The sequence below is a fragment of the Pseudochaenichthys georgianus genome, chromosome 14 (assembly GCF_902827115.2).
Source record: "Pseudochaenichthys georgianus chromosome 14, fPseGeo1.2, whole genome shotgun sequence".
Classification (NCBI taxonomy): Eukaryota; Metazoa; Chordata; class Actinopteri; order Perciformes; family Channichthyidae; genus Pseudochaenichthys; species Pseudochaenichthys georgianus.
Window position 1 is genome coordinate 12,382,000 of NC_047516.1, and position 11,021 is coordinate 12,393,020.

The following is an 11,021-nucleotide window of genomic DNA, read 5'->3' on the forward strand; positions in this document are numbered from 1 at the left end:
AAGATATATATATTTATCTAGGGAAATCTAATAAAAGAACAGTAAAAACACATTTTGACAATACATTATGTCAGAATAAACCTCTGATTAGTTAGTCCCTTTTTAGTCATAGTGAATACAAGAACTGTAGACACACACTGTGTACCCACTATGCCTATCCAGTAAATCAATCAGAGGTATCTTATTCACTGGTTAATGACCAGTTATTTATTTAGTTCAGTCTAATTAGAACATAACAATCCGCCTTTACGCTTCATGTCGCAGCAACAAGTCAGTACTGCCAAGAGCATGTGAAAGTGAGTGGGAGAATGAGTAGTCTGTGATTCATCTCTTAACACTTCTTCATAGTTGCGGAGGAAGAAGGAGTGGAACGATTATAATGTAACATTTCAGGACACATGATAACCCAGTACCACCTGCTTATTCAGGCTGTAGGTGGTGGATCCATCAACAGAAACACTCTTAAATATATTGCAATCCAATACAAACACTAACGTTCTCTTTAGACTCTGAAAAAGGAGTTTTTCTAAGATCAAAAACCATAGGATCACCTGGTGACAACCATGTTTTCATCATAATTCACCAACCCTTTCTTTGCCATGTGTCACTATTAATCCAATCCAATCCACTTTATTTCTAGAGCACATTTTAAAAACAGAGGGTTTGCCAAAGTGCTTCACAACGAATATAACATTATAACAAAATATAATATTACAAGAATAGATAAAAGGCACACATGAGAATAGATAAAAGGCACACATGAGAATAGATAAAAGGCACATACTGTAAAGGCTATGGACAGACAATAAAACCATACAAATTGGTAGAGCATAGCTCAGACTGACTCGAAAGCGAGGGAAATGCGGTGGGTCTTTAGGCGGGACTTAAAAGTTTGAAGAGTGGGCGACAATTTGACATTGGGGGGCAGGTCGTTCCAGAGCCTGGGGGCTACCGCTGAGAAGGCTCAGTCTCCCCTGGTCTTTTTCTTTGTTTTAGGGACTACCAGCCGCAGCTAATCAGCCGACCTCAAAGCCCTTGAGGGGGTGTACACCTGTAGGAGGTCGGAGATGTACTGAGGGGCCAGCCCATTAAGCGATACAAAAACAAACAATAGAATCTTAACATGAACTCTAAAATGGACAGGAAGCCAGTGGAGGGAACCCAGAATTGGGGTGATGTGCTCATGCTTGCGGGTTCCTGTAAGCAGCCGAGCCGCAGCGTTTTGTACAAGCTGCAGGCGTGCAGCGAAGTCTGGTTTAGGCCGGCATAAAGTGCATTACAATAATCTAAACAAGTCGAAACAAAGGCATGAATTACACGCTCAAAGTCTAAAAAGGATAAAACCGGTTTAATTTTGGTGATAAAAAAAAGTGATAAAAACTGGACTTAACCACAGAGTTTATCTGTTTATCTAATTGAAAAGCACTGTCGATGTTGACGCCAAGATTTGTGACCATGGGTTTTGCATACTGTTGCAGGGAACACAGGTCAATGGAAGGGACATCACCATTTGGCCCAAACACAATGACCTCCGTTTTGCTCTCATTTATATTTAAAAAGTGTAGCGCCATCCAGGCCTTTATGTCATTAAGACAGTCAACCAGGGGCATCAGAGAGCTGGTGTTTTTTTTTAGGGGTAGATATATTTGGGAGTCGTCTGCATAAAGTTAGTAGGAGACGTCATGTTTTCTAAAAATGAGTCCAAGGGGGAGAAGGTATAAATAAAATGGGCCCCAAAATAGAACCTTGGGGAACTCCACAGGATAGGGGGGCAGAAGACGATGCAAAGTCACCAAGCCTAACAGAGAATGATCTCTTGGTCAAATAGGACCTGAACCACTCTAAGGCAGTGCCCCTGATAGCCACAAGCTTGTAAAGGTTTTTCTTTACTGTCATTTCAGATTTATTGCTAATAATGTTTAGAGCATAGGGCTGTAAAAGACCAAGGGAGCTATAAAATTACTTCGCAAATTAAGTTAAGGATCAATCAATTGTATTTAGCAGCTTTATGCATTAAACGTTTCTGTACATGTCTGTGCATCTTTTAAACATGGAAGTGTGTATGAGGGGATAATATTTTTAAATATTGTATTATTCCTGAACAGCTGTTCTTCAACCCCCTCCATGGCAGCCAAGGCTGAATTAGTGGATTGTTTGCTCCTTGGGCTGATGTTATTTGGTGTGTAAACATCTGCAGTAGGCTGTTCTGTGATGCTCTGACCCAGTTCCTCTCCCTCTCTGTACAGTGTCTCATCTAGGATTTTAATAGCTGATGTTGTGGATTAGAGATTTCGTGTTCCAGGTTTGCTTTTTAATATCAGTCATTTTGGTGCATCAAATGTATGAATGTATGTGTTTTCATTGCTGCTTATACATTGGTGTGCGGGTCAGTTTTGAGAGAAAGCCTATTTTCCTGGTATTAGTCAGCAGCAGTATCTCTGTTGCCGGCATCTTCCAGCTGCATCTGTGGAAATCTCTACCTCTCAGAGTCTATTAAAAGCACCAATCTGCAACACTGCATCAGCTGCTCATATATATTAAAGGGGACCTATCTTTTATACATGAATATGTGTCAGGGAACTCACCAAGTGTCAGAAAACACAACCGTCTATCTTTTCCTCCATACCCAAATCTTTAAAAACGGGGCTGGAACGGATCTGATACAGATTTGAAAATAGTCTGACGTCAGTGACGAGGAGCTCCGCCTATATGGGCAACTCTCCACCAATCAGGGGAATGAGAGGTTGCTGTGGCATGGTAACAGCATGGTAACAGCATGGTAACATGATGCTTGTAACTCGGCCCTGTCCTTTGCAGGGGGGCGTGGTCAGCTGCAGCTCATGCAAAGACAGGGTGGAGGAGAAGAAAATAGAGCAAAATGAGGCATGGCTAAAATGCATGATCTGTTTGGTATTTTGAAAAAAAAAAAAGTATAAATACCTTATATAGGTATGGCCCTACAATATATTATTCAAATATAGCATGATAGGTCTCCTTTAAAGTAAATTAACTTTGTGCTCATTTTTTTAAGAAAAAAAAATGCCCTAAACAAGAATCCTTATATATATATATATATTGAACCTTGAGATTAACTTATTAGCACATTAGTATATACAATGTACTGATTCCTGCAAAATGTTGAATTATACCAACAGTACATTTGCATTAATTACACAATGCTTCAGCTCAACAAATAAAGCAATATGTATTGTGTTTTATTCTTATTGTGTGATGTAGACTACAATACAACCTTTTTCGATTGAACAATTCCATCTTGTTTTTCTCCCTGCAGGAGTGACCACTGTCCTGACCATGACCACTCTCAGTATCAGCGCCAGGAACTCCCTCCCTAAAGTGGCCTATGCCACAGCTATGGACTGGTTCATCGCTGTGTGCTACGCCTTTGTCTTCTCGGCTCTCATTGAGTTTGCCACAGTCAACTACTTCACCAAGAGGGGTTATGCCTGGGATGGAAAAAGTGTGGTGCCAGAGAAGGTAATTGAAGACATTTGTTATATTACTTACATTCCTCAATAATTCACTTGGAACACATTGAAATTGAGAGTCCATAGAAGATTTGACAAATATGGTTCGTCAGGCAATCATTTGGCAATTGACATTAATTATCACTATTTCTACGGATACAGTGAGTGCCCTTGTTTTTAACCAAAAAAATAAATACAAAAATTACGTCAAGCTAAATTAAGGGTGAATCCTACAAACTAAAATATGATTCGATGTATGGACTTCTGCCTCAAAGAGTCATTCCTTTTTTGCACCAAGACAGTTAGCACTTAACTGTTGAGGGAGCGTGGCCAGATGGAGAACATTTAGTTGTTGTCGCCAGCTCATCTCATAGAAAGTGCCATTTGAATAACATGACGTGAACATTAATAGTTTAGTGTTCATCTTGTGCTTTCTGCTCCACTTGTCCCTATAATTCAGTAAGCAGCACTGCACCCTGTAATCTCCAGCAGCGTTTCAAAGAAAAGGAAGCAGAGCCTATTATTAATTATGGGTTTGATTGTTCTACTTCGGAATATGTAGTTTTAAATAATTATTATTTCTCAATTTACACAATATCCATATTTTTACAGAATATTCACCAGGCTGCTACATTGCCCATTAATACCAGTAATTGTGCAACATGGTCTGTATTACATACATGTTTCAAGAATCTGAACCTTATCCTCTTTACTTTTTCTAACCCTTTCCCCAACAAACAAAATCAGCAAAAGAAGAAGAAGGAGTCCCTTCTCAAGAAAAACAACACCACAGCCTACCCAGCTGCCACTGCTACAGCCTTCGCCCCCAATATTGCCAGGGACCCTGGATTGGCCACTATTGCCAAAAGCGCCCCCCCACTCCCCTCTGAGCCCAAGGAGGAACCAAAGCCCAAACCTCCAGAGGCCAAGAAGACCTTTAACAGTGTGAGCAAGATAGACAGGATTGCCAGAATAGCCTTCCCATTGCTCTTTGGAACCTTTAACTTGGTCTACTGGGCAACTTACTTGAATAAGAACCCCAAATTAACGGGGATGGGTCACTAATCCATGTTTCATTCCTTTAAAATTATACCTGTGATTTTCTTTTTAGTTTTCTTTCTTATTCTTCCTTAAACAGGTGTATATTTACATTTTCAGACAAACATGGTGTCCATGCTGGTTTGAATTCCCAGTTGTTGCATTGCTTATATGTTTACCTAAAGTTTGAAGATTTTGAAAAAACTAAATAGAGAAAAAAAGAAAGATATCTTTACAGACTTTTGAAAGGGTGTTGATCAGGTCTCAGATGATGCTACTAAGAAAATGCTACTATAAATATATAGCCAAGAGAATGCTACTCTACAACTGCACATGGCCCACACTTGTTAAGGGGCTTTTGTTTCAAGATTATTATTCTTATTTAATTGTTTCTATTTTATTTAAACATTGAATCACAGACACATTAAAAGGCACTTGTGTATATGCATGGGCAGGGCATCTTTTAATTTATCTTTATGTATTAAAATACAGATCAACTTCGACTGATAGCTTAGTTTATTTGATATCAACTGCAAAAATGCTACACTCACTCTCTGTCCAAATATCTTCAATTCCCTGTAGATGTTTTATGAGATTAATTATGTCATTCTTCAAAACATGTTAGGGGTTTCTGCAATAGCAATAACACATGTCTCAGTGGACACACCATTTATTTAGGGACAAAGAATACAAAATCCAATCATCTCTGTGTTCAGCATTGAAAATATTATGAATTTCCTTTCACAGCGTTGTAAATATTATCAAGTGTTAGAGATGTCAACATTATGTTTAAGCTTTGCAAAGTGTAACTAAAGGGTATGTTTATTGAATACACGGAAAAGTAATTTTTTTATTTAATTTATTTTTGTTTCTGTTTATAATTTATACAAAAAGAGTATACTCTTGTCTAATTCACGCTTAAGTGACTGTTTCTCGCCAAGTTTGCGTTCCATTCAAGCTGCTTTCACACTGAAGTAAAATACTATTAAACTGTGTGTGTGTGTGTGTGTGTGTGTGTGTGTGTGTGTACACACACTGACGGCAACAACAGCAACAACAACATTAATGGTGTAATCTGAGATTGGCTAGTTATGAAAATGTAAACATCATCTCAAATCCTGGAGTGCATTTGACATTTAGAATTAAAATATTAATTATGTACTTTTGTTTGTTTTATTTATGGTGGAAAACGCCATTTTTAACAAAGTACAGTTGGCATTGCTTAAAGATGGGCGGGACACATTGAGAAGGATAAGTGCCTTTTTTATTTTCAGAGTTGAAGCTGTGATGGCTTCTACTTTGTTGATGAATGGCACGTCTGCATTTTCCATCCCACTGTGTCCCCTGACCCTGACTCCCATAGTCCCCCTCTCCTTTCAGTTACAAATTGAGACATAACACTCAGAAAGTACCAGCTACACTGCCTTCAGTATCACATGCCCGTTTGGACTCATTTGTTGCTGCTTGTTGGTGAGCAACAGCGAGAGACAGGGACAGAGACAGAGAGAGACAAAGAGAGAAAGGAGACATTGAATTGAAGTGGCACTGTAATCTTGCTTTAGCCAGCGCTGTGTTTCGCACAGAGGACTTGTCTAGTAGTTCCACGATAGTGACGAAGATGAATATATTTTTGTAGCATGATGTCAATCCCTTTTCCGAAAAAAACCAACAGAAACTAACGCAAATGTGAAAAGAATGCTTATTGTTTTGGTCTTGAACATTGCTTGCTCTTTTTTTCTTTTAGCTTATAAAAAACACACATTTTAAAGACACGCTTCTTCTCTGATGTGGCACGTTGAGGTTTCTGAACAGTCCATTTTAAATTATGTTAATGTGATTATATTAATTAGCAAGGGCTTTTCTTAGGACCTGAACCTGACACTCAGTCTGGGGCTAATATCCATTGTAGCTTTACATTGACCCCTAACCACCTATTTTTTTTCGATATACATGAAAATCCATGAAATGTTTACATTTGGCAAAAGATAACAGGAATCAAATTGTGTGTTCATCTTCGGTTCTGGAGCCTTTGGCTAACACTCTAACCTTTGTTCACAAAATCTCCAAATTTCTTGTCAGGGAGTGGGGGTGCATTGTGTTGCATTATGGGTTTTGGGTGTGCTTTTCAGAACATGTTTTACAGGGCACTGAACAGGCTAGAGGGCATGTACGCACCCCGCAGAATTATCTGTGTGTTTGTACGCTGGGGTGAAAATATCACACTATCGGCAGAGGAAAACTAAAAATATATAGTTGGTTGTCGCTATTGTTGTTATTTGTTTTTATTTCATTATGACCAATGCTGAACCTATCACCTAATGGCAGACTTCCTTGCAGCCATATGCAAGCGGTCTACTGTTAAGAGCCACTTAACCTACAAGCAGAGGGTCGAGGAACTGCAAAGTCTAGGGTGAAGAGTTGTATAAAGATATTTGAATTCTAAACTATTGTATGTATGTTTATTATCATGAAGAAAAAATATATATACATATGTAAAATACATAATGCATACAGTATTTGATTATATTAATGAAGATATTAGCTAAGATGATGATGAATATTGTTTGTATTATCAACTTATTGTTATGCTTTTTGCACATTTAGAAGAAAAATAACATTACATTTATGTAGTCAGCTTCGTGCTATGCAAGGACAGCTTTGAACCACATCATTGACCTTCTCTCCCGACCATTGTGTTTCAGATTTACAAGCTATTATAAAAAATGAAAAAAGCTTAGCTTTAATATCAGCTGTGCACCCACTTGCTTTGTTTTTCTTTCAACCATGGCTAAACAGGGTGACATCAAAGAAAACAGTGGATTGTCTCTTTTGTTGCGCTGTGGATTTGTCGGTGGTTGAAGGGGAAATGGCTTTCATTGTTGATTGCACTTTTTCTCTAGAAACATGCAATAAAGTGATTGAACTGAAGAACCAGGAGCAAAACTGTAACAAGATCACCTTGTGGATAACATTTATGTTCATTTTTTGAGCTTGTTTGTCATTGTAAAAATGGAAGCAGGTGAAAACTTGACTTTGCTAAATGGATTGTTATGTTTATCTTTTGCTTTCCAAAGCTACAGGGAGCACCAGAAAGTGTTGACTTTGACAAAGTACATTTTGTTAACTTTTCTGTTCAGAATATCTTTGCCAAGTCCTTTTCTTGTACTCAAAGCAGGATCAAACAAGTGTTGTAGACCATATACAAATATTTTTGAGCCAAGTCTGATTTTGCTACATTTGATGCTCCAGAGAGAGAATGTGAAATGTGAGGCACAGTGCAATCATGAGCTTCCAACGTTTACCTTCACACTCATATGCAGAGCAAACATGTACATATCACATTTGTAGGCACATCAGTCATTTGTTTCATTATGTTTGATGCAAGGTCCATTGCAGTTCTCAGCAGCACTTGCTTTTAAACATTCAGTCTTTGGTTATTCCTAGATACCTACTGGAGTTTTTCCTTGTATTTTTATCAAGCAAAATATGTTCTGATTTTCACTGAAATGTAAAAAAACCCACTAATTTTCTAAAGCACAAAAGTTGATTAGGGTAAGAGAAATTAGATCGATACTGTATACATATGGACATCGACAATGACACGCTTTCAAAATGCACACAAACACCCCCGAGCAGTACACAGGAATGTGTTGGTAGTCCAATGATACTGACAAAGGGTTCTGATTGGTGTAGATTAAACGGTGAACCTTCTGTAAATGTTTTCTTTTGGTTGTGATATGGCCCTGTAGAATCTGATTCTCTGCATTAGTCTTTAAATAAAAAGAAAACAAATGAAAGTTGTGGCTATATCTCTGTCCTTGTGCTATGAATTACCACACAACGATTGACACACTGATAAAAATGCACTTGCACTGTTAACATCAATGTATTGAAAATGGAATATGTGGCATAGGTTTCTAAAGACTTCAGACTGAGTCGCTTTAAACACAGTTTAATCTGCTGAAAATGGCTAGATTAAGTAATATAAAAAAGGCTCTCGTGTCAGTCGGACATTCAGTCTACTATTTTCTCAACAATGGATAGCCATTACATTGTGTGACATTTGGTAGCCCGAGGATTAGTCCCTCTGACTTTGGTCGTCCCCTTGACTTTAACTCAAGCCTGAAAAACATCTTACCCTACCAGAAACATTGACACACAATCCGGTACAAACATCTATGGTTCCCAGACTGTATCCCTGTGACTCAGCTGATCTGCTGACTTTTCCTGTAGCCGCCACAGGTCCAAGATTTCACATAACATATATAACATTTTAGCGTCTACTTGATATCAGATAATTGTTTGATGTCTTCAATACTTTGGTTTATAACAAATAATTGCATGATTCAATACACATGATAAATATTGTCAGCATCAGCATGTTAGCATGAATCATTTTTATTATTATTATTATTATTATATTAGCGGTAGTAGGCAGTTTGAATTGGATGACGCCTGTCTTCAAGCTTCCAAAAATGGCAGTCCTATCATCTCTAAGACGACATTTGTATTTTGGTCCTCGTAGCTTTTCCCCTCACTCTTGTTCTTCCACCTCTGCACTCAAGCCTCCCCCTCACCTTCTCCCACCCTGCCATGAGATTCCAGGTGCAGGGGAACGTGTGCTTCTTGCCAAGCCCTGAGACCGTTATGTAATAAAGCTGCTTCTTGCCGGCAGAAGAGCAGAGGCTTTTTCTCTTTCCCTCTGCCTGGTTCTCCTCCTCCTCTTCCTCCCTCTCTCTATGTCTGTCACTTTTTCCCTCAAAGGCACAGCTTTCAGTTGAGGGGGGGGGGGGCTATGGGGAGATGTCCTTCTCAGTATAGGCGCAGGCTGACATTGTATGCCAATTGTTTCTCAGAAGCATATACTGTGTTTTTCTCTTGATCTACTTTGTAGATATGCATATTGAACCAAAGCACTATGTGGATGCCATCGTCACTGATAAGAAATATCATTCTCTCCCTTTGGAAAAAGTAGTCCTTTTCCTTGTCTCCTCGTTCCACTAGAAAGCCATTTAGATGTGCATTGAACAGTCTGTCAAAGAATCAATGAATCGTGGTCATGCAAAAACTGAATGGCACGTCAACCATCCTTCATTGTACACAGATGCTTGCAGCTGTCAACATGTTGCACACACATAGGCAAATCAGCAAAATGCATACCAGTGTCCAACCATTTTAACACAACATAATCCAATTCAAGCGCACCCAGTGGATATTGGGATATATTGTGACTGCGGTGAGTCAAAGCAGAATAAAACGGATGTATTCTTTTAAGGAACAAGCTATGTTTTTTTTTTACATTGAGTAGTTTGTATTAAAAGGAAAGGTCTCTGGTCTCTAACAATTACATTATCATCATTTGTTTAACTAAGAGAGCTTTGTTACTCTGCTGTACTGAGTATTTGAGCAAGATTTATTTTCTATTTCTTACTACTTTTTCACACAAGTACCTTCTGCCACATTCGATTATCCAGGCTCTAAATTGTTAAACAGCAGGCACAACACGGACTCACATCTCCTGAGATTTATTTTAGTTCTCTTCCTGCATGCTTCTGTCTCTTTGCATTGTCTCCTCCATGGCCCGGTGTCTCTCTTTCACTGATTATCCTTTAGAAGACTCCACAGATTCCATAGGTATCAGGATCTGTGGGTTTCCTTTCTCCTTCAATTGAAATGAATAAATCAACACATAAACAGCAAGGAAAGTGCAATTTGGGAAACGATAATGACTTTAAGTTCTGCTTCTGCTTTGTTTGTTTTTCCAGAGGTTTTATAAAAAATGAAATCAGTCATTTATTCTCCTCAACAGGGCTTGGGAAGTCATGATTGGATTTGTCTGTTCAAGGCTGTAATTATCTCAAGTACTTTAGGTATCATGTTGAGGCACTTAAGTAGAGTCTCCCATTTTATGCTAACAATGCTTCTATACTTTAACAGGAAGTCCATTTTGAATACACTGAATTACTATAGTTGCCTAAAACATCAATACATCATTTGTTTGTTGGTTTTCTGGGGGCTTCCAAACTATAGTAACATATTGTCACATTGGCATGCTGTTGTGGCAAACATGTTACCACATCAAGCAAACACAGGGCAAAAACATTAGCGTTCATTGAAGCCATGTTTATGTCCACGTAATGAACAAAAGCCAAATCAATTATAGATATTCCCCTTTTCGCTGTGTTTTGTCTCCACCAATTATTGATGGAAATGTCTTGTTCTTTAGCTCCTAAATGCTTTGCTACCAGCTAGTTGTTAAATGTTTCAGTTGATAAATGTGTCCAAACCAGAACCGTAAAGAGTGGAAAGTAGGGCTGCTCGATTATGGCAAAAATCATAATCTCGATTATTTGGGTCAATAATTGTAATTGCGATTATTAAATGCGATTATTCATTGACTTTGAAAACATCCATTTATTGGAAAAAATTATTAAAAAAATATATATATTCTAATCGTTGCAAACCATAATCGTAATCGCGATTAATATATGATTAATT

At 38.3% G+C, this 11,021-nt stretch overlaps 1 protein-coding gene across 7 annotated transcripts in view; it reads left to right on the plus strand.

Moving 5' to 3' along the window:
- Window positions 1-8,320, plus strand: part of gabra1 (gamma-aminobutyric acid type A receptor subunit alpha1) — a 29,355-nt gene extending 21,035 nt beyond the window's left edge. For all 7 annotated transcript variants that reach the window (XM_034099191.2, XM_034099187.2, XM_071205414.1 and 4 more), the window contains 2 exons: window positions 3,293-3,495; window positions 4,233-8,320. In XM_034099191.2, the coding sequence (XP_033955082.1) occupies window positions 3,293-3,495; window positions 4,233-4,550 (521 nt within the window). In that variant the 3' untranslated portion in view covers window positions 4,551-8,320. The remainder of the gene's footprint in view (window positions 1-3,292; window positions 3,496-4,232) is intronic.
- Window positions 8,321-11,021: the final 2,701 nt, after the last annotated feature.